Source organism: Varroa destructor, unplaced genomic scaffold (genome assembly GCF_002443255.2).
Source record: "Varroa destructor unplaced genomic scaffold, Vdes_3.0 BEIS01000002.1, whole genome shotgun sequence".
NCBI classification, from domain to species: Eukaryota; Metazoa; Arthropoda; class Arachnida; order Mesostigmata; family Varroidae; genus Varroa; species Varroa destructor.
The window spans coordinates 38,939,054-38,964,308 of record NW_019211455.1 but is presented as its reverse complement, the minus strand read 5'-3'; the positions used below and the strand labels follow the sequence as shown (position 1 = coordinate 38,964,308).

General features: G+C 39.5%; 1 protein-coding gene across 6 annotated transcripts in view; it reads right to left on the bottom strand.

Moving 5' to 3' along the window:
* Positions 1–25,255, bottom strand: part of LOC111244465 (sorbitol dehydrogenase-like) — a 56,745-nt gene that overhangs the window by 22,900 nt on the left and 8,590 nt on the right. For all 6 annotated transcript variants that reach the window (XM_022791641.2, XM_022791642.2, XM_086978760.1 and 3 more), the window contains 3 exons: positions 17,194–17,353; positions 10,489–10,607; positions 3,054–3,119 (listed from right to left, as the gene is read on the bottom strand). In XM_022791641.2, the coding sequence (XP_022647376.1) occupies positions 3,054–3,119; positions 10,489–10,607; positions 17,194–17,353 (345 nt within the window). The remainder of the gene's footprint in view (positions 1–3,053; positions 3,120–10,488; positions 10,608–17,193; positions 17,354–25,255) is intronic.

Genomic DNA, 25,255 nt, shown 5'->3' with positions numbered 1-25,255 from the left:
GGCAGTTATCGTTTTATATATATTTGTGTATATAGCTTGTTCAAGATTTAACAATACCGACAAACACTGATAATTCCGTTATAAGAAGTTTATACTGAACGTCGCAAGTACACCTTCTTGGACCCGCTCGGGACCATTACGCTCGTATTGATACATAGCGTACCTAGAATAATGCGCTTTTTTGATAAGCTATGCCATGTAAAGTCGCGCAAAGAAGTGATACTCCTAACATTTGCGTTGCAACAAAGGAGCAGCACTACGGTCTACAGCTAGTAAAATCGCTTGCTCGCGTTATCCAAAGAGTAAGGCAGAAATCCTCTGTACGTATACTCCAAATGACGCAAAGGAAAAGCATGTAGTACATGTTATATATATATATATATATAAACAACAGGGTCAATAACATGAGTTTTCGTCAATTCACGTTTAGCAGGCGCGTACGACTATATCCATATCAAATTGGCTAAACGTGAATTGTTGGAGTATGAGAGCAATCAGCAAGACAATCATTAAAATAGGTAAATTAGCAAAGCAACCCCCGTTTGCGGTCGGCGAGAATAAACATTTGCTCTGATTCTGGACCAGAAAAGTATGTGGAATTTACAGTAACAAATATCGGACATTCTGACACCAATTTGATACTTTTGTGTCACTGCCCTCGTAAAGTTGTAACCGGTCATTGATTTCAAAGCGCAAAAACCCTGGTCCTAATGCAGACCATCCATGCCAAATAAGTGCATGTACTGAAGCACCACATACAAACAGTAAGAATCGTATACATAATAACAAATCATTTGCTAGTCTATTCTCATGTTGATTTACCTCATAGTGACACCAACATTTTTCCAGGTATCTTTTTGTTAAAGGCACAAAAGTTTCTGAAGAACAGATTTCAGAACAGAAGAATCTCGAAAATTAATAAGAAGTATTTTTATTAGCTAGGCGCTTAACCTGTTGGCACGTTTTGCATAGAAATTTCTATCGTGCTGTAAACAGTCAACAGGCCTTTTTCGAAGATTATCTATTGAATGCCAAGCAGAAGGCTTTTATGTCCTGGTTCTAAAATGCTGTCTTATTGATATATTCTAATAGTTTAGTATATCGTTTGTTGTTGTTGATGCTTCCAACATTAATACAGATATAACAAATTCAGCAGAAGAACACAAATACGAAGATATTTCACACATTCGTTTTATCCTAAAGCAGGCATTGTTTCTGTTGTAAGCTTCACCAATTCGGTCTGGGTACCGCCGAAGGCAAATTTCTGCTCTCTCATCGAACTTAGCTCGGCAAATAATTGCACAATGAGTAGGAACAGAGCATTCGCTCGCGACATTATAGAAGACAAGGTCTAGCGGAGAATACTGGTACGTGTACGGTACAGAGAAAAATGCTGACCCACGAGCGACCGGAACGCGTTTACCAACTCGAAATTTAACATTAGCACCCATATATATATATATATATATATATATATATATATATATAATACATATCGGTCATGAGAAACAATAGTTCCTGATTTTTAGAAAGAGGTCAATTATGTATTGCATTTGTAGTTATAGTAATAGAAATATAGTAAATATAATTATTTTGTATCCTGATGCGGTCACATCTAAAGATTTGCAGTCCTTAGATGTGACTACTGCTAGGAACTGTATTGTTTATACTATAAATTTCCACCCCAAATTCTTGGAACCATGTTGGACTCTCGGGTCACAAATTGCAGAAATGCTATTTCCCTCTTATTCCACAAACGACAGTAAGCGAACAATAGTCGGTGCTTAACTCCGTCTACCGGCGAAACCGATGAAACTAGAGGATGTCTGCCTGCAGGGTTATTAACGGTAAGTAGTCGAGAACCCATATTTAGGTACAGACTCACAGGTACAAAAACATGCCTCATTCAAAGCTTGTTTACTTACTGTAATACTTAAGGTATTGGAACGATGCCAAGGACACCTAACTATTGCATAATTTTGACGTTACAATAAGGCTTATTAGTCCTTGTGGCCTTGCCGTAAGAGGCCGTAAGAGAGGGTACGATGGTATTATCGGACATGAAACCGATTAGGTGAGTTTCACAGCTTTGTCACAAATCAATATACATCCAGTGTTATTTTGCTTCCGTTTTTATTCAACGATTTTGTCTCGACGGTAAGAACAATTGCGTTGATGGCTTGTATATTTTCTCATACGGAACTATAGCTGCGTTCCTTTGATCAGGGATTTCTCTTACCCTAAATATCGATAAATGGTTAGCCATGCATACGATTATAACCTAAGATACCCCGAGTAAGTGGTTTCAACCCTAAAACAATCCCTGGTAAAAGGCAATTTGTTTATGTGAAACCAAGTACCCGTGGTCGATTTTCCATATCCATTCTCAGGAGTAACAACGATCATGTTCGGGCGTTGACCCACATTAAGCATCGTAGACACGAGTCCATGAGAAAAAGTAGTTATTGTTCGGAGAAATGTAGTTTTTTCTTTTCATCTCCAGAGAGCTCTAACACCGTTTATTGAATTGATGGAAATACTATTAAGCAATTGCTACTCTTTTATCAAATGCAACTGCTTGGCTCAATGTAGCCTACGAGATATTCTGTTCCAAGAGCATGCAGTATAACAAGAAAATATGGCTGTGCCCATTTGAATGGCCGGCTATACATATTTCACTATTGAAGCCGTTGCTGTTGTAAGGCTTTGGTAACGTTTACTGAAGAATGAGTATAGCCGATAAAGTCAATTTAGAAAAAAGGATACTAGAGCCATTAGAAGAAATATGGGTACTATATTTCGACCCGCTATTTATTGCATCAAGTAATACGAGGTAGTTATTTCTTCCATTGATTTATAATGGTAACAGTAATAATCACCTTGGAAAACTTCTTGAGGCAAGACAACAGAACTTTTCTCGTTCGATTATACGTTAGACAATAACGTAAGCACTAAACTTAAAATTAGACAATAATTTTAAGTTATTAACTTCTACTTGGAGGGTTTCATCTCAATTAGAAATGGTACAATATTATTCGAATCCTTTTACTTACCAATCACGGCGATCCGAGAAGCCCCGAACGCCTTGGCAACAAGCATGTTAAGTAAGCCAATTGGTCCTGGAAACAAGTTTTAATTAAGTAAACACTGTTCTCTTATGTACCATCATCAAAGTTTTGTCATTCAAGATACCTTAAACGACTACGAGATATCAATTAAAGTGTTTTTTATTTTAGCTAACGTCCCAAATAGATTAGACAATATTATTCTAGACAATTTTAGTACAATCACATTATTACTAGCGGAACAATTAAGAGGGCTACCTAATTTTCCACTGAATTATTTTAGATGTTTTTAGATAGGTGTTTTGCGTCAGCGAAACGATATATAGACGCATTTATATAGATATCCTGTACCGGACTCCAGACTATACTTGTTGAAGCTTCTAGAACAGGAGCTCAAGCATGTAGCTGACGTAGAGCGGAATCATTGTGACAAGATGACGCTCCACTGCTCTTGTACTAGAGACGTTTTGGCGTGTCAGGCAATATTAACACTTTATATATTATCAAGCGTATACTCAACTAAGCGTATCTCCCACTGGCTGACTTTAGTTGATCGTAGTTTAATGTGAAACCTCCTAATATTTGATTATATGTGAAGAGCACGCTCACCTATCAGACATCTTCGTTAAACGGAGTGGACCTAACAAAGGTGAGCCTGCGTCGTTATAGAAATCTCGGCGATTGCTCGTTAGGACGCGCGTGAATCATTTCAATTGGATTACCTATAAGGGGGCTACGTCAAACATCTTGGGACCATTTTAGGCGCCTAAAATTAATCATTGGCACACACTGGTCTCAATATTTGGCCCCATCTGTATCGGGTCATCACAGTAGGCATTTGAAGTCTACGAGAGTACGAAAAAATATCAGCGCGACTAAAACGCGTATTTCTGAAGAAAGAAGTGTTTAGTACTTTTTGTGAACTTGAGAAATTGTTAACCTTGGTTGGCTTGAGAGTACAGTCTATGCATAAAGCTGTAGAAAAACCTGCCGTTGAAACTACGCTATTGTATGGCGGGGTCAGCATTTGTTTGACTCCAGCACAAAGCTAATAAAATACCCTATTCTGTGCCTGTTTTAACATTTCGCAGTTATATATATGTGCTGCATTTGTATAAATTCAGCAAAAATGTACCTACACCTAGATGTTACCATGAAGGATTACAATTCGTCCTTCTTTCACAACTCATACTGAAGTTCGCAACCAGGAATCGAAAGATTCCTGGTTATTCAATATTTACTTGATATAAAGTTTTCCTGTCACCCACTTCAGACATACGTTTCAGACATACGTACGGAATCAATCATTGTCTGGATCGGCTATAAATGTTAGATATCTATTACCGATAAATGTAAATTTATATTAATTTTTTTGCGAAAGTAAATTTACGTTTCTTGATGTCTAAAAGTTAACAACCGTCACATTTTCTAGATTCATATCTTTAAAAGTTTATTATCCATATTTCGAGAGGTCCATATTTCCTAAATTTCCGCTAGTCCACAAATATCATTCATGTACAGTTGACAAAACAGGTTTCGTTAACTTTCTACGAATGAACCTCCAAAATTTCTACAAAGTAAACAATATTAATATCCGATCCATTTCAATGTAGGCTCGCTTCTCTGAGTAGCCCATTTAGGGTTTAACGAAATTGATATAATCAATGAAAGTTCACTATGGCACTGAATAAGTGAGTTCAGAACTCTGTAGCACACACATCGCTAATAGACGGTACTATCTAAGCAGGACCATTAGTACTCATTACCCAAATAGGTAAACTATTTGGTAAAATGGTTCAAAACCATAACGTTTTGGCGTTAACTTTAGTCAAAGTCAGTCACCGAAGACACGTCATCAAGAACGAATAGCGTAAACCAGCATCTTAAACATGCTATGGTATGATTGTGGAAACCTTAGCCACTAACGTGATGATTATAGATACACTTGACTCGGCATTATTTCGAAACAGAGGAGCCAGTTATCAATGATCCAACGCGAATCCTGACGCTGACTTTTGGACCAGAATGTATATCAAGTCATATCCACTTTCTTCGATTCCCAGTCTGGTGTACACCTCGCTAAGTATTCACTTGTACCATTCGTTTGCACCATATTATAGTATCGTTATATTCTTCTATGTGAAATGTTTCTATGCCATTGGGTCACAGATCGGTGAGCGCTAAAATGCAGTAGTGCTCTATCTTCGAAAATCTGCCTTTCAGGAGCTATCATGCACCATACAAAACTAAGTGTAGAAAGCTTTACTTTCGCTTGTGTGAAGCATTACGGATATAGAAGGAAATTCGAATAATTAAGAGAGAATTAATATTTCAGTTTTATTCTGTGTGATGCTTGTCGCCGGTTCACGTTAAACGAACTAGGCTATCCGCTAGATAATTGATTTCAAATATTTGTTACCTAGCAGCCTAAACATATCGCCGTATCTATAGCAACAATTTAATTCGCCTATCAAGCAAACAGTTTACGTAAGACAGGAAATTCTCGATTTTGAGTTCAACGGGTACGATAGAAGATTAGAAAAGCGACGAAGCAAAACTAAGGACACGTAACGGAACTTCTACTGCTGGGGAGTGTTAAGTGGGAAGATGAAGCGGGAACGCGAAGTCGTATGCCTTCTCGAAAAGTACTATAGCGGGCTGCAAGCGACCACTGCTACGCTTAGGGCCGTTTCTACGCCGTGTATCGAAATTATTGGCTGAATAAAGCGACAACTACGCCATCTCTGTTCAGGGAAGCTTCTGGCTTGAATGGCATAAAAATTAAAATGAAGGTTGGCATAGAATCGATTAGAAAAAATTCAACGAATATAGAAAGCTAGCTAACATACGGCCAATAAAACACCGAACAAATGAAGATCTTCAGTGACAAAGAGTGACTGACTTCCACTTAACTTTATCAATATGGCAGTTTATGATTTACCGAATCCATTTTCCTTTAGGATTAACTTCTGTCAGTGGCCCAGTTGTTTGTAAGGAGAATTTCCTAGCTTTAAATATTTCGATTCGTCGTTGAGTGTAGCTGATATTTCCTGTAAAAAGCTTTATTTGCGTAGATAATTTCCGAAATGCTAGGCAAGCATTGATTGATTAATTAAAACCATACATCAAATACTTGACTATAAGGCATGCACTTCACTGTTATCTAATTACTTTGAAAGCAGTACTATTGAGTATGATATTGTGTGTCATAATCAAGACCTTTGAGCGGCGATATCTCTGATTAAGTCAAAGTTTACCCTATTTTTATGGACTTGCTAAGATTGTTAGGACTGTCAACGTTGCAGGTCACCTTCATGCTTTTATATCAGGGTCCAGAGCACTAGGATTATTATAATAGACTAAAAGATATAATCTCAACCATATTATGAGCCGAGTATATCCGAGAAGGATGTATTATTACCTTTCTTTCAGTTGGGAGGGGGAAAGGGGAAGTGCCTTTTACGCTGTATACTTTTCCTATATACTATTCGTTCGCGGGCACCAGGTGCACTTTTAAGTCGTATCGCACAAAATAGGCAAACACACAGCTGTTACTGGTAGGGGTAGCTAAATATGTACATACAAGTATTCTTCTGTTAGCCATCCGTATATGTAGTCAGTGGTCTGCATTAGGAAAAACTACTTGAAGGAGGGCGAGGAATCGTATGCCCTTTGCACTGCATATGTTAACACGTGCCAGCTCTGGGACGACAGCCTCAAGAAAACTTGCTGTTGGGGCATACGGTACGATCACCTGAAAAGACTGTCGCACCTAGAAAAAGGATCGCTGGCGGCGGAAATCGCACACAAATTCACAGAAGCCGCCTCCACTTACGCTACGAGTAGCGAATAATGCGCAACACGTGCAGATGTTGGTCTTGGAAAAGGCACCGTCAGCTCGAGTTTGATTTGTCAGGTTTTAGCTCATATTGGAAGAAATATGGGCAGAAAACCTGAGTGGGCCCTGCAAGTTCGGGCACTATTCAGGTCACGGAATTTCAAGTCAGCAGCTGGAAGGGGTTGGCTGCAATATTGCGTCACAGAGTATAATTTCTTTATAGTGAAAAAACTGTAGCTCAGCAAGGCGAGGATAGGACCTACGAATAAAGAAGCGGCTGGACCAGAAGGTTGCAATACAGTTACTGACAACGAGCCAACTTTCATAAGTGTGTACCATGGAACCAGTACATAATGGGTTCACCCTGGTAAAAACCTCGAGCATGTGGCCCCTTTCGTCAGTAGTGGAAACATGAAGGAACATATCTTCAAGACATTAACTAAGAATGATTCAAAACACTCGTATGCAACGAGTGTTTTGAATCATTCGCTGTTTTTCGTCCGTACTGCCGACAAATTAGATAAACTTAATTATTTATCTAAAGTTATTTATCTAAACTTCCGTAATTGATATCGCGTTTCGCTGTCGACATCGTATTTTCGTATGGAGAACACTATTTTCTCGTCGGATGCAAGGCTTCACTTACACAAAACTCCTGTTCGTCCACTGAGTTTCAGCGAACAAGATCAGAAGCTTTCGCTGCTGTTCGAACTAGTTTACTCGAATAACGGAGCCACTAGTAGAATTTTCAACTAATAGTTTCCTCAACCCTTTTTAAACCTCAATCCTCAGAATTGTATACATAACAGTTGAGAATTTAATTACTTAAAATCATATCTTTAGTCCTTGTTATACTTGTGCGCTCCCCTTATATAAGTGTTCAGAGGGTAATCGAACTTTTCCTATGAGGATTTTCGTAAACGGAGTTTCATATGAGAGCTCCTTAGTCAGCTTTATGACGTACGATCCTCCGTAATAGGACGTTCCTCTCGCGATCGTTATGAAGATCGTACGCTGTAAATCGCTGCGCTACGATAGTGTGGCATTATCTAGTCACGGAAGGACATTTAGGCATATTCGATGTCCCGTCATAACAAAACCCAGATCGTAGAACAAATTTAATCCACGTATTTTGGCAATAAAAACTTTCTGCGCCATCACTTATTCGAACAGATCACTCACTATTTATATTCAGCTAGGTCTGCATTCATGTACGAATGCCCAATAATGATGGGAACAATCACGATAGTCTTATGGTGCTCCAACATGATTTGGCTAGTACAGGCGGTACAAGCTTGATGAACGTATTTACTTGTAACATAATACGAACGAATGCAGCATGCTATCACAATAGTTCAACGTTGCCAAAAACTTACCACATAATGACCAGCAATATAAAAATGTAGGCGATGGTAGTGTGATTGACCAGGGGCGTCTGTTGCTAAAGAGATCTTCGCTGGGAATAACAGTGAATATAGTCCGCTGTTTCGAGTTTTTCAAAGGACTTAATGGACCGTCGGCACGGTGACCAAACAAGCAATAACAACACCATCTCATATCGTCATGCGGCAATGACGTCTTGAATTGACCAAAGGTACACATAAACGCTAGCCTTAACCCGGTCCTTTTGTAATTACCGGGCTTTTGACGCCCTAAAAAAAGCTATTAATGAACGAGCCTATCCCTCTATTGGTTGACGCCGTAAAGGAATAACCTGTGGGTACAGCAATGGTAGCTGGACGGTTGTCCAGAAACTGCCAGGACGCTGGGACGAATGTGTCTCTAACACACATTAGAAAATCATTCTAGTTTAACTAATTGAAAACAATTTCAAACACCAGATCCTCTTGCTGCAACAGCCCGGAACGCGTTTCCAACTGAAATAGAAAATTTTTAAGTTCTCTGGTATTCCCTGGTATCAAAGTTACGATATGTCGAAGACGATGTAAGATTCAAATACGAGGCGTGCTACCTGCATTCCCCAACGGTAGCTTAAAGACACTCACCGCATCCATTCAAAGGTTTGCCTGACGTTACTGAAATGTACTTAATATATTTGTGCATAGAAGTACTCGTTGTACGATCCAAGGGCTCGGTCGCAGAAATGTGGCCGATACCATACATTTTTGTTAAGGACATTCAAACATAAAATGACCTGCTACTACGAGTATATGAACGTGGATAAGTAACACAACCCAGCTCAGATTCTCAAGCTTTTTATAGAGCTAATACTATTCGTTCAGAACGGCTAATCTACCATACTAATCTACTACCATACGGCTAATCTAATGTACCATACTATAGTCAGGGGCACATTACACACGACTGATGATAATTCCACTTTAGTTGTTCGAATGAAGGACTAATCTAGCAAAAATGGTACCGTAAATGTCACATATATAATGGTTTAGAAAAATCAAAATTTATTTAAACGATAATATTGGGTCGCCAATGGTAGGAATACATCGGAACCCATCGTGATAGATAAATCACTTAAGCAATCACATGATTGGCGCCAAAATTTGAAGCGCTAAATCGTAAGCTTATTTCTCGTCGTATAGTTGCTAAACCGTTATGGTAGTTCATAGCGTTCGAACAGATTATAGTCTTATATATTTCCTATGAATGAAAAGAATGGGTCAGCCAAAGTTTTTGGCCGAATGCGCATTACCTAAATGATTCCGGTACCTGCGGGTATGTTTGAGCTGTCAGGCTGTGAGTGCATCAGGGTCAATAGTTGATATATCAAGACCGCATGGCGGACTGCATGGCTGTTTTTTCTCTTAGCGTTTCGGCGTTACACCTCTGATGCTCCTCGCGGTTGCGCTACTATGCCAATAAAATAGACCGTAGGAAACCTAAAGGAAGCTTTTTTGACTGTGTGTGTGTGTTCAAGTGTTTTCTTACTAGCATGTGGCAATTAAATGAACTCGAATAATATATGCTCATATGCTGAATAGTAGTGAGTGGTAGTATGATATGAAGCTGTCTTTTTTTGTTGAAATCAGTATATTTCAATAGCGAAGCTTGACTAAAACTGCATCACTATTGTAAGACAATAGTTCGAACTACTAGATTTGAAAACATTACTAGCTTGATAAGTGGCAACACGATTTCCATCAAAACATAAGAGGAGTCCGAATAAATTATCTATCTAAAAACATGGTCAGCTCGTGGATTCATAGGGAAACGGTACGCTTGTACCATACAGTCAATCTTATAGCCAATGGGGAAAGTAAGAAGACATTATGCTTACAACGAATAGAGGCCAATAATAAATATAAGAGGGTTGAGCTTTGCAAATTAAGTTGCAGCCGCAGATTAATGGTAAAAAAGAAATCTAACTATTGGTTGAACATTCGCAGTGCCGGCACAGTTTTTTTTTTTTTTTCTAGATTAATTAGGTTAGGCTGATTGAAAGACACATGTTTGTTGTTAGAGCCATGAAAAACCTCGACTGTTACAAAACCTGACAAGGTAGTCCCATTATTCTGTCGGTTTCATTGCAAAATCGTAGCTAGCAATTGTAAAAACGTCGAGAATCTACTCAGGTGTGCTAGCTACATACTTTTGAAATTTACTTACCGACTCCGGTGATGAGAACACGCTGGCCTGGTTGAATAGCGGCGCGTCTGCACGAATGTACGGCAACCGAGAGCGGCTCAATGAATGCGCCTTCGTCAAGGCTCATATTCGGCGGCAGTCTAAAATGAGGCACCTGCGCTTATTTTTCATTGCTTTAAAGCTAGATTTATTATGTTGACCGTTTCGAGCGCTGGTACAATTTCGCAATTTTGTTCATCTTATTTATCACGTCAATTGATTGAGCTGCTTGACAAAAGCTACAGCTTCCTTATAGCTGACGAGAATTTTTAGGCATATACGAAAATGCCACCACGGTGATGCCTTCAACCATGTTCACCTAGAATCGTCTACCCGAAACACTACGTTAGTGTTTTGTGAAATACCTAAACAAACATTTCTTGCTTGTTTGTTTGCCTGGTTCAATCAAAAATCAATTTGGTCCATGTAACGGGATGAAATTCGGTGTAATGATCAGTTCATTTTTATAATTAACATCACAAAAAAACGGCTAATTAGCGCGTTAGTCGTGTCTCTGCAACTCGTCAATAGCAGTCACCCTAAATAACAGAGCAACAGGCTCATAAGACAGACATACGTCTCTCTGAGCCTTTCAGCAGCAGCAACAATTATTTTGTGCCACAATATCTAGCATTCATTAATTAACCGTCACAGAAGATGTGTGAAGACGACAGTATCAGTACCTAGGACATCAAGCCTGACTGAAAAGTTTGCCATAGAACTACAGCCGACGCTGCTCGCGCCCCTCTTCAAAGTCAACCTTACTTTTTTCTGTTTGCTCGCTTATTATTTCCACGTTGCCACACTTCGTAAATTTTAATAAATTCCAAAAAATATACAGCAATCAAGCGTAGCTGAGATAGCCTGGATTGGCGTTGACTGCTTAAGTGGTACTTTAACGTGTAAGACGGTACTTGTGAGCTCGACCGATTTCGCTTCTCCTTCAGTGCTCTTCGCGTTACCAATCCGCAAAAGTTTATTCTTATACGTTTTATCTCTTACCACTACCGTCGTCCCCATCACGTTTGCAGGTTTTATCCGTTGCAAACTTCAGTCCGAGGAACTTTCGGTCTCGTAGGGTCTCCTGCTACTGTTATTGTTCATTGGGTCGTTGGTTGGGCCACTACTCCTTGGTGCATAGTGCACCGTTTTTGTTCCGCTGGAAAGGCCTTAGACGAAAAATAGAAGGGTCTATGGCGTTGTCCTTTTTCCGAAACTGCCAAACAACAGTGGTCAATAATGGTATCCAGCAAGGGTAGCCTTGTAGAGACCCATATCTGGCTTAGCTAGTTAGGCAACCGTGCCATTGTAGCACTCTCACTGGTTTGCAAACGATTCCTGTTACCGGCTTCTAAGCTGTGAGAGGAATCTTAGCTCTGTTCACTGCTAGCGTAAACCACGACACCTTCGACCTACACCTTGGACACCACCTTAGACCATCATCAGTTAGTCACTGAAAAAACGCTTCGACGAAATTTAACAAAACATGAATAGGATAATTAACGCTACTCAACGCAGAGCAGTATGGCGCTCTTTTCAAACGCTAGAGATTATTTTACGTTCCCCACCATCGAAGAAATCGTCGAGCCCTTGTCTCCGTATGTAGCAGCTAGCTAAAGATTTTTAAAACGGCTTATATGTTGACGAAATATCTAGAACATTCGAGAGTACATTTTATATGTCGGAAGAACGCAGCGATAATATCGAATCACAAACAACAATGAGTTATCATTAACTTAAGTTTTAACTGGTAATTTCGCTGGATAATTTCTTGTGTTGTATTACTTAGTACAGGGGTACTAGCCTTTTGACGAGGTGAGGCAAGCCTTGATTAAAATTGAAAGAACCTTTCGAATATATGTGCTCCCATAAACCTTCTCTTGAAGATAAAGCAGTACGGCTGCCAGCGCGAACGATCGTGGGCCAAAAGATGACTACCACTCCATATTAGGCGGTAATATACAGTTTATTTCTGAATTTCATGGCGAAACTCAGAAACAACGTGCTTATGCTTAAAATATGATATCTTTGAAGCTTTACGTGTAGCTTTGAATAGACAGAATAGACAGAGTTTAACCAGCTCGTTGGAGAAAGTCGCAAGAGTGTTTCAAAAAAAGTGGACACAAAACATTGGAAAGTCTGTTCATGGATATACAGGAGAGACGTCTACCGTAAACGTGATGACCCTTGTCCTATCTCAGTGTGTACCGTGTACCTTTGCGTTAGAGGCCACTGGCTAAGAACCGAGGCTGAAGTATCCGGTTGCCGGTCGAACCACCTGCCACTGCTACTACTGTCGCTATTACCAGCAGTGAGAAAAACCAAGTCTCAAGGTCCAGTACCCTGTGACCATGCCGAGCACGTCGCGAATCTATTAAGCAGATGGACCCCGGAGCATCGGGAGTCGTATAGAAGTCGCGAATGCAGAGCAAAGCCGTGTACTTGAGGGCTTAATAGTTGATGGTGACAGAAGCGCCATGTGCTGTCACAAGGCACAATATGGAACGAGCTGTCTTTGGCGAACAGAAGAGCACAGAATAGAACGAAAATGAACACGATAGATTGCGGCGATAGATTGCTAAACTAGCTAAAGTCTATTGCTTACGTCAATGCAAGGCTGCCCTATCCTGCCGTATTCCCTGACAGCTTCCCAGGCTAACTCAGGCTAACCTCAGACTGGAGTGCTTGGAATAAGGGACAGGCAGGGAGCACGAAAACATGGAGACGCAAAGTACGAACAGACAAGTCGCCGTCAAGTCACGATCATTGCTGGACAATTTCATTGAACAAATCGCCTACCCCAACATCCTCACTCACATTTCCTACGGTGACAAAGGTCACGCAGTGCGCACTCAACATTTGTGACACAAGTAGCCCGTCACGTGCATGGTCGTGTCGCCCACGGAGCCCGAATCAGTCACTGGATCCGCATACCTGTACTTCGAAGTTGTGCCCTTCTTCACCAACTTCGAAAATGGGAAAGCAAAAAAAACAAGATGCAAGAGAAACGGACAAAGTTGAGGGTGCGAGCGGAAGGCGTTTATTTAGCGAGCTGGAAGGGGTGCAGCGTAAAGATTCCCCATACAATGCTACTCCAAGCATTATTGCCAACTAGTGTACTTTGGGTGAGGTGGACCTATTCTTCCTGAAAAACGCATCGTTGCAAAACTGTTTCACACATTAGTACTTGATGTCACCTCAAGATGGTTGGCAGTAAAATAGGATTGCCATTACGGTATGGGAGAAAGTTCTGTCTTAGACGATCATACTGAAATTATATTTCCGTAAATTTTATATGAGACAGGTCTGTTTCAATATGATAGGCAAAACGCTATCGTCACTTAGTGCTTCCAGACGTTTGCATTGACAACATGTGGCGCCATTATTACAACCTTAAGCCTATACTCAACGATTTGTCAAAATATTTCTTTCCACTGCGCGAACAACCCTCTCACGGTTTCTGTTTATCATAAATATTCAAGTGGTAATAGAAGTCTACTAAAATTGGTTCCATTTCCTACGACACAACCTAATCCCAGTGATTATGATATGTCGTGTACTTTTTGAGGAGGTTCAGAAGAAAGAGTGCTACATAGAAATAGGCTTTCATAATAAATACTGCCGCGAAAATTACCGTCAAGTGTTTATGTTTATGTCATACTAAGTGCGGCTTTTTATGCGATAGTTTAAGCTGTGGCCATCTAACTTATAGCTGTTCTAAACTCCCGAAATTTTGTTTCTGTGATCAATAATATGATACTTTTAAGGCTACAAAAACGCCGCTTACAAAAAGATGCAACACCGAGTTCTGGAAGTGTTGACGACCGATCGTCATTTAATTACAATACCTTTAGAGCTATGCCCTGACAACTAATATAGAGTGAATCGTGTCGTCTAATAAATAGAACCCATAAAATGGCTTTCTCAATTTTAGGCACTATCACAAGAGCGAATGGTGCAGCCTTTTACCCTATATAAAATGTTCTTATACCAAATGAAAAGCTCAAGTGTTATATGTTATACGACAAAATGAAAGCTAGCACGATTATATAGCATTATTAAGTGAAATTTGCAATAAAAAAGGTGCAATTGCATCTTGTAAAAACAGTTCCTTGTAGAAAAATTTAATACGAGCCTATACTCGAATAGCGTACTTGGGAAGTAGATTGAGAAAAACAAATTGACAAATTTGTAGATACGCATCTAAAAATAATTTCTAATGCTTTTAGATGAATGCCACTATGTGGGCCAGAAACGATACCGCAAATACGTTTTATAACACACAATACTGGGTCTAGTTTATGGGCTTTAATTTTCCTCGATTCATAGAGGGTACCCAGATATAAGACCCTTCCGATGTTTAACTTGATTTCGCTAATTAACTTCTTCGGATATAAGAAAACCTTATATTTTTACTATGAAGTTTTCATCTACGTTTTGCAGGCACTTTGTTAGTTTACTTTTGAATCTGTTTAATCGTTCCTATTTTTCAATAAACTGTAATAGCTTGTAGTCTGTATCTTAATAGGGTCGAAATATCACGAGTATTTCAGGTCTTCAAAACGACGTACGTCCCTCATCGCATTATCAGAATATTTTCAGGGTCTTATGAAAGATTGGATAACCTGACTTCCTAATTAAATTCAATAATGAATAATCCATCTAATCACAAGCTCCCGTCAGACCTTGACCTTCGGCAGTCAAGCTGACAAGCGATGCACAAGCAGATCTGTGTTCATAGCTTCTGATCTCATGTTTGCTAGTCGTAGGCGGGCTATAGCATAAGAACCCTACGGTTCAGCGCGTTAGGGCCGATGATCCATCCGCCAAAACAAAGCGAGGTGCAGTACAGCTAGTTATTAGCGCTGTCGAATACAAAGGTAGGATACATCGAACCAACGAGAGCAGAGTTCATGGTACTCGTATGGGGGATTATTTGGGCTAATCAAAGGGAACGTTTCTTAAGCGAATCTATTTCTTCTCACAGCTATCGTCCTACCACCACCCGGAGGTGCTCGCCTTGGACAGCTCGACTCTTCTGGTTCGGACGACAAATTGGTGCTGCCGCTCCCGAACGTAGAACGGAGCTAAGCCAACTACGCATTGTTCCACTTACTTCCTCCCCTATAGCATCCCTTCTTTCGGCCTGCCCGTTCGTTCCCCCTTCTAGTCATGCCTTATGTATATAAAAAGGCCAGGCAGCGGATAGAGATGCGTTCGCTGTAGCCTACCTGCATCTACGGTAGGGTCGGTCCTGTTGCGCCATATAGTGTCGAAGCATGCGGCGAGATTTTATGGATTCGCCAACATCATGGCGAACAAACGCATCATATACATCATATATATATATATATATATATATATATATATGACACGGTTCTACGTACAAAGCCTTGTGTTCGTACGTGAAACGACACTGAGCGATCCCAATGCAGTCATTCATCAATTTCTGTCACCAGTAAGTTGCTGTTGTTATTGATAACTTCAAGATTGGGTCGCTTATATACAGCGTGCTTCAAATCTTTATGGAATTGCTAGATCTCAATATTAACTAGGTATTTTATACAAAAGAAGCATGATATAGATATTTGAGGCGAAGTGACCTAGCAGATTTCACTCAGAGAAATGAGTACAGTCTATTGCGAGAATCGCACCATATTCTATGGCAAAAACTTCTTTCCTTTAATAATCATGCCGAGATAGTTGCATAGATCATAATAGTGATGAATGGAATTGTAAAAAAAATTTATCTATAATATACACTTTTTGTTTGTTGTAATTATTAAAGTTACCATCATCCATCGAATATGGTCGCAAGTTATCGAAACAGGTGGCCTAGTGCATTGTTGTGCCTATCTCCTTAGATATGAATTATGGATTATTTGATTGGCCAAAAAAAGCCAGTTGTTTGACGATTCCAATTCCATAGCCTAGCATATATTGGCTTTTCTTAATTTTTTTTCGTATAAAGAAAAGAAAGATCGGCCCTTATTGAAATAGTATTTTTTAAGTGTAAGCACTCGATGTCTTATCGGTAAGCTGAGTCAATCCTTTTTTGACAATAGCGTCTGCTACGATTATCGGATTTTAGGTTTTTTATTTCTTTGGTATGAACAGATAGTTGAATCCAAGAACACTTGTTTGTTCAAGATTTCGCCACCCTTACTGATGTGTGGGTAATACCAAATGAAAAAAGGACGTCTCTACAGAGGTCCTTTTCTTCCACTTCCAGAGTTCTACCCATGATGTAAAGTTTTCAAGTGATTTCAGTGAAAAAAAAAGATTCAAAGGCCACCTGAGAATGATCCATATTCGTTCGGTATTATTTCGCTTACGATATTAGTACTTTTTTTTCTCATCAAAGGGATAAATATTTGTGGAAGAGGTACGAATAAACGTTGACAAGCTATAATCTAAGCTAGAAGTGCATTCTTCATATAATCATTATTGCCACATTATCATCTTAGGGATTGACCTTTATTTACAGCACTTCGCCGATGTATCTTGGGCATATATATCGAAAATAGTGTCAACTTTTTCTTGTCTGGGTTGTTCAACTTACGTAGTTAATCTTGTACGCGTTAAGGATCGTGAAACGCAAAATATGATCTCAAGAAAGCCATCACATTTTTTCTGAGTCATAATCTAAAAAACGTTTAGCGTGGCAAAATTTTTATCGGAGCTTACTTATAGCAGAACTGGGCGTCCTGACAGTAGAATCTACGGAGAGTCCCGTCGTGCGGTGGCGTAGCACAGAAGACGACATCGCTACAAAGGTTGTATTTTCCTGAAAGGCAGTCCTCACAATGACGGCAGGGGATGCCAGGCTCGAGAGCAACACGATCACCTGGTCGCAAATAAAAACAATACTATTAAATATATTGAACATACTGTGATAACATCGTCTGTTTCTTAGTTAATGCTTTTAAACCAAACCTGTAACCACGCAATGACGGCAAAGTAAGCATAATGATCAGTATTTGAATATAAAGCACTGGGTTGCAGCGCCAAGAGAAACGTTCGTTACTGTTGTACAGTCATTAGGGAAGTAACAGCACAATTTCGAAAACGAGGAAATGGCCTGCGATTGTGCTAGCAATGGTTCACGGTCTACTGGGCAGACTTCCCAGAATTACACTATGTCTACTTAAGTTTGCTTCGATAATAAACCTATGCCACTAAGTACACATCTTAGAACCGATAAACAGCTCTACGACAACCCTCTAAAAAAGGGCTCCTTTCGAAGTACACACAATTAACAGCTGGAACACCAAATGACAACGAAAGGACATTGTCGAGGAGTAGGCTGTTGTTAACACTTTTCAATGAAGAACCTCGTAGGCTCAATGGGACCGAAGCTACATAGCTATATAGCCCCATGAGGAAATTTTCATGCATAAAATGAACCGGAAGCGAATAATGTACAAATCAGTTCTACCTCGCACGGAAGAATGGACAGTGGCAGTTTTCTATAAATGTCGTATAAAAAAAACTTCGACCCCCAAATAAAACTCTCGGCAACCGCAATAGCTAAAAATTTAATACGTAATAACTTTTAATCATCTTCGCCCGTATTCACAGTTCAACCATTAAAACCCAATAACCTAATACATTTCTCTGCCCCGCCATGTTTTTCACCGTTTGTATTTTCTATAACACTATTCTAGAACTAAAGCTAGTTCAATTAAACTATACCGGTAGCCAATTAATTGGTCGGATTTAGCCGGCCACGTGCCTTGTAAGGCTTGCAGTGCCTTTTTGAACGGAAAAGCTCAAAGGGTAGAATAAAAATAGTCTTCATGATATATCGGTTGAGTGTAATAGAAAGCACTGAGAATTGCCAATCTTTATGAGGTCATGAACAGATCTTTTTCGAAATACTACTTCAGCAATTGCAGGCAAAACGATAACAAATCAGATAAGTGACTTTGCTATGATAGATGCTATCGATTGTACATGTATGATGAGTCTGTAATTTGTTCTGCTACATAATAATTATTTTGTACGTCGCGCTACACCATCAATTTTGCTATTGCCGTACTTTCGAATCGTGTTAAATAAGTTAAGTCAGATCACTACCAGTGGGTAATTAGAGAGACTATGTATGTCTTCTGTATAGTTCTATCTCAGATGATGAATATTGTTAAGCAATATGTTTTTCGCGCTTTTGAGCAACGCTCACAAGACGCTCCGACCTGGAATGCTCAGTTCCGTGTAAAATTACCTAAACAATTGTTTATATATATATTTATTAGCTAGGATAATCTATAGAGCGACACATTTCGCATATTCGTAAAAGCGCCATTCCTAACGATTGTGTAATCATTGCTGACCTCGGCTATAGCTTCAGTTCGAAGTGTCATGGAGAGGCTGGCTGGTCCCTCGTTCAATTACGTGTCATACACAACAACAGCAACCCAAGTCGGTCACATCTGGATTATACGGTGGCCATACGTGCTTTCGAAAACATGCTAAGGTTCAAGCAGCTAGCCCTAAGTAATCGGCTAATATAAACAAAATCACCTCGCCACTCTCCAGGCGCTAGTTACTCATAGCCGCCCAAAAAAAAAAAATTACGATCCTACACTTCCTCTCTGAGAGAACTGGAGTCTCTCAATGTCAGAGAATTATTTTAGCCTTTAAGGAGCATCTGGCTGGCTTCCACGACATGTACACATGTGCATGTACTAAATGCATAGCTCAAGTCTTCATAAATAACCATTAACATGAAAGCAATAATCAAATTCGCTTTTTTCGCTTACAACAACCTGATCAATACATTGATATCAGGGATGCATTTTCAGACAGTGTCGACCAACTCGAGTCCTCGTGAATTTTCCATCAAAGTGTGCCGAAACCTGTTAGCCTTCTTCAAAAGCCGCACGCTTCCATGCGAAGCGGCACACGGTCGACTTCGGAAAACCAGAGAAATTTATTGTCTAGATGGGGCTACGTCTACATCCTGAGTTCGTTCACGTCTTCCACGAACGAGCTCTTCTCTTACAAAGCCAGTTTTAGATTCGTTTTCCCATTGTTCATTCTTGAAGCCATAGGCGGTTAATAAAGTCCAATCATTCTTTATACATGGTTAAATTGAGATCGTTGACAAAGCTTTTTTGCCCTAAGAGCTAGCATCTTACTTGGACAAAGTGTTTTGCCTATGACGACCTAACGACAGTGTTAAAATAGTTTCTGCAAATATTTCAGCTGGAGCATCATCTGCACATAGTATATATGTATATATGAGTATATATGTGCAGATAATGCTCTAGTCTACGTTATATCAAAAAAAAAATTCAGCACACATTTTAAGTTTAAGAGCCCAGTGCAAAGAGTATTAGACTAACTACTGGGGGGTAAGTTAACCATTGTTTAATTAGATTAACTTTTGCATTGAGGTTCCAGAATCAGCAAAAAAATAGTTGACAATTAAATCTTATAGTTATTGCGGATCTGTTTCTTTTGCTAATGCCAATCTCTCTCAGATTCATCGCAAACACATAGTGATAATGCTGACCAAAAATTCCACGTAACCAATAATGGTTACAATTTCAGTCACCGCCTGATTCGAAAATTCGAACAGACATTTGCTTTTCTGCCATGTTTCGAAGACAACCCTCTAAACTTCCCGTGTCTTTCTGTGTGTTTCCTATCTACTTTAAACTAGGCTTTTATTACAGTGCTAGATTCTGAATAAATACATTGTTAAGAATGGCATATACCTCTCTTATTTATAAATATCAGCCTGTATATAACGACCATGAGATGCTTCTAGGTAGCAAGTAACGTGGAGATATATTTCAGGGTGACCTGTACAGACTGATTGCAATTCTTGCTATTGCAGCAAGCGCTTAAATGTAAATGAAACTGTCTAGAGAAAATGAAAACTACAGTGAATTAAACTCAGTGGTGGTACCGCGTTTGGTTTAGGGTTTGTATCGAGTTCGCGGAATATCATTCAATAGGTACTGATTCGTAGCCTAGACAGGCTTTTATGAAGGTTGGAAGTTTACTTATAACCGGTAAAGGCCTATGCATAAAAAAAAAAAAAAAAAAAAAAGTAAAACAGTGATACGTCAAATACACATAGGCTCAGTGGTCTGACATAGAAACCGTGAAGAACAGCCGCAGTTGTGCGAACCGTATTCAGCACAAAATAGCGTCTCGCTTATCTCGTACAGTACCTTAGATCGTGAAATATTGAGCAATGTACAAAGTACTCTTTACAGCTAAGTAAAGTTCGCCGGTTTTTTTTTTTTTTATTTAAACACAATAATATTGTACATTTCAAATAAGATGGACGAGAAGCCATCGATGTCGATCGAACTCAGGGAACGTTAGAATTTCACTTCGTCAATGACTGATGGGATTTAAGTGAAACTTGATGCCCTTTATGGATTGTTTTTTTCTTAGCTATACAAATACGTAAAAAATAAAGTTTTCGAAGTTCTTCCCCGTACGTTCACGTTACTTTCTGAGCTATTCGCCAAAGATAAATGCCCAACGTTCGCAACCACCCAGTCCTGATAGCATAGTTTAGTTGCCCCATATTATTGGTTGTACTATTCATGAAGAAAGCTTATTTGCAGGCGAGCGAAACACTCCGAGAACATTCAATTCCCATTTATTATATATATTGCTATATATATTATGTATATCTAAACACCACCGACTCAATGGACCATTGTCTTCATAGAGAGAAGCCACAACAAATTACTACCTATATATATATATACTTCTGTCTGTGTACCTAATAATCAAGTACACAGACAACCACGACAATGCTCCGTCCCGGCTGGAAACTATCAGCTACTACTAAAACAAAGCATTGCGTTTCACTTTCGGATTTACCTCCAGGGTCTCTCTGTTTCGGGGATCAAAAATCTGTCGTGCACCCTTCACGTTTGCTTCAGGTTCCAAATATTCCTTGAAACAATACTGAAGTAACTTACTATAGTAATGAGAATTCTCGATGTAAATTAAGCATAACGATGTATGCAACATAACGACTCTAACATAACGGGCGTGATGACTATTATAGAGTCGTTACGCCCGTTATCATCAAAACGGGTAAGATTCTTGCATCAGAAGCGTAAAGGTCCTAATATGACTGCCCAGTTCAGAAAGCGACAGACCCTCATATGACATGTTCCCGCAATACAGTGACCTCACACGCCATCTAAAATATACTGAGAGACGACAGTTGCGGCAGTTTAAGGCCATATGTGCATTATCAATTAGAACGCTGTCTTCATTGGCAGTATCATTGTTTTTATGCGACACTACCGACAACTAATTTTTGTGTGTGCGGCGTGATTTTCGTGTACATACGAAATTTTACGTTTCGGCTGCTTTCTCTGTATCCCTTACTTGGGGTAATATCGTGACAAACAGCAGTAAATTCAATCTATTTAATATCATAGAAAGGAAATGAAAAAAACGGAGTTAATAACTATTTTTTCCCGGAAATGTAGTGTTAAAATAATTATGAGATAATTGCATTTATATGCTGAAGTGAAAAAAAAATGCGTCCATAGCGATAAGCGCTTCGGATAAAAGTTTCGGATTTTACATGCAAAGGCAAATAGTCTGCTCGGTCATTTATTACCAGCATGTCTGTTCTATCGACATCTAGATCTTTTCTGATCAATTATATATAGAAAGGTCAGGAGATATTAAAGTAACAATCTAGCCTATTCGTTTTCAATATCGACTGAATGATTACTGATCTTCTTTCATTTTTTCCAGAAAACGAAGATAGGGAGCACGGCAAATCCGGCATGATTTGCACCAAGAGTCAGATAAAATGTTCATTATTGGTACCAATGCTATGGAACATGTTTAGATTTGCTCGGACTCAGCATTGCGTCTATTAGCGGCTTCGCAACTAACGAGAGGGCTTTGACGACGATCCTTGTTTTACATAATTTGTCACAATGCTGGAACATCGCCACGTCACCTTCAAGCTGCTAGCAACAAGGTGAGACAAAGACTTTCTAAAGACAGAAGATTTGCTTATAGCAAGGATCGTGCCGAAGGACCTAAATTCTACGCGAATATGTCAGTAACGATTTAACAAGTAAACAGCTTCAGTAGGGAGCCCGATTGGCTCTAACACATCGTTGCGCGTGAAAAAACGTAGGCGTATGGATATGGAATAGAATACAATATAAGAAGAGGTACAAAAGCGAATTATCTGAGTTTCGCTTAGACTAATCCAGTATAAAAATTTAGGCCAAAAATTTGATTCCCTTACCGTTTTTAAACTTTTGGACTATTATGCTTTCGTTCTAGATGGTTCTGCTACTACAAGAAATAAACCCAAATAGTTCTTGGAATACTGCAGCCCTCCACAATAGTGGACCCATCTCTTAATGTGGTGTCAGCTCATATCGCTTTTTATGGAAGAAGCTGAACCTCTTGCTTAAAATAAAAATATGTGCACGAGATCCGGCAGCCCCTGTGATATTTGCTTTTGTCCAGGCTCAAGAACATTAAAAAGATCAAGCTTTGAGATACCGCGGAGATTCAAAAAAAAACGACAGCAGAGCTTATATGTAATCCTACACACGAAAAAAACCGCTTTAACGACTGGAAAAACTGACGACACGTGCCTTAAGGCTGGCGGGGCTTACTTCGAACTGGACAGCGAGAGATTTAGGCGATTGAGGTACAGTTGGAATAGAGTGAAGTAGGCGACACTTCTATGGCGGACGGCGCTCAAGCGTAAGAACACTAACAGGCATGAATGCCTAGCTGCTGTTGGTTTTATGTAAAAACGCTTGCAACAAATAACTTCCTTTTCAATAGGCATTAAGCTTCGCTTGAATAGTAAAGTAATTAAAAGTTCTCATTATTATTAGAAGGAATCGAAAGAACTCGCCTAGAGTTCTTCTCCTAGAGATAAGAGTTTCCCCAATCAGGCCGTGGTTGTACTGTGCTTGACGTTCCTATATGTGGTAATTATTAACAAATCAGGTGAGAAATACGTACGGAGATAAATGTCCTCTGCGTACGCATAGCCTCTTCCAGCACAGACTCTATCGTAAAATAGAACAGATACACTATGACGAGGCTAACTACATTCCAGGTAATGGAGACGAGACTGAAAGCCTTACAGAGATTTGCCGACATTTTATATAACAGTGACTGCTAGAAGTTCTTTTACTGATTGAAAGAACCACCAACAAACATAATTTATATAAAAAATAATAACAAAATAGGTTGATTCATCACTAACCACCTTATAAGCACCAAGCTTCAACGTATCAGCTTTTGGAACCCATCCAAAAAATGGCGGCTAGCGTGGCCTGTTTAAAATCTAAACTTCCTCACGCCAACATATGAGCATCTTTGTGAAGCTAACTCACCAATACATTGACTACATCGAGAGTTTTTTCTGTGTAGACATGTAGAGGTGGCAGGCTGTTAAAAGATCGATTTCGGAATGGTAAGCTAAGCAACCTTACAAGTGACGTCTCCTGGTAAGAAAAACTGAATAGGCAGTAATCAATAGGCAGTAATCGACACAAGGTGGTGGCACTCGACCTAGAACAACAATCAAATTCTCCGAGAAAAGACGTTGCAGCTGTGGTACTAAGCGGTGATAAGCTTAGTCGGATGGCATACCGACAAAGCCGCTTGAATCCTTGTACATATAGCATGGAAGAACAGCCCAATCTGATTTGATTCATATATATATATCGTGATCAGAATTGTTCCTCCAACAATCTTCATGATCGTATTGATTAATGAACCGTATCAAACGATCAGAGTTCCATCGCCGCTTACGCTAGTGTAAGTGCTTCAACTTTTTTGTATTAAAAATTTGAGTTCCGTCTACCCAGCTGATTTTGATATTCCAGGACCTACGGCAACAGTCAGCGGTGTTTTCAGCTAGAGGTTGACTAATGCTGTGTCATCAATGATCCTACAATAAACCGAGAATGAATACAGTATGTATATCAGGCCTGTTCGATTTCGTCAACGTGGACGGCTGTCACCAGCAATGACGTTGTCGATATCTTGATTTTGAACACTTTTCCAATCGTTTCCCTTGCGTTTTCCTTGAAGCAACTTAATGCCACCATATCCCAGACAGTTCGACTTTCCTCCTCGTTACTCAACTTCACTTCTCTCCAAGTTTCTTTATATGTATATTGTACTTTGCATTGCAAAAGCACATTCCTTAAGTTTTACGTGGTCCGTTTTTAGACCCAGTGACATTTCCTTGTTTTGATTATTCATACAAGCAAAAAAAAAGCCGGTTTTATGCGTAGCATGTATGCTGTCTCGTTGAAGAATCAGAAGACATGTACCAAACGCCAAGCTGTCTTTCGTATAATGGCTGTTGCTTTTCTGTTGGCAGTAGAAAAACAAAAGCATAAAGCCTCGACCTCAAAGACAACGCTCGCTGCCCAGCTTCACTCGCAGTACAGAATCTCTAGGCACTACATCAATGCATCAATTGAGATTTGTTTGTTCATTTGAAGTAGCCGTCCGATTCCTTGATGTATTTTCAGGGAGACGCTCTAATCTCGTTTGATACATGGACAACTGCAGTCAAAGAACTTTAATTTACCGTGACAATGTTGGGATATATTGTCCCCGAAACGTTTTATGTACGGCTATGATGGTCTTCTACTACTACTATAATTTAACAGATGACTACAACAGAAACTTGATTGAAAACAAGACAAATTCTCCGTCTTCATGTGTTACGATGTCTCGCTCCGTAGTTCAGTTGATT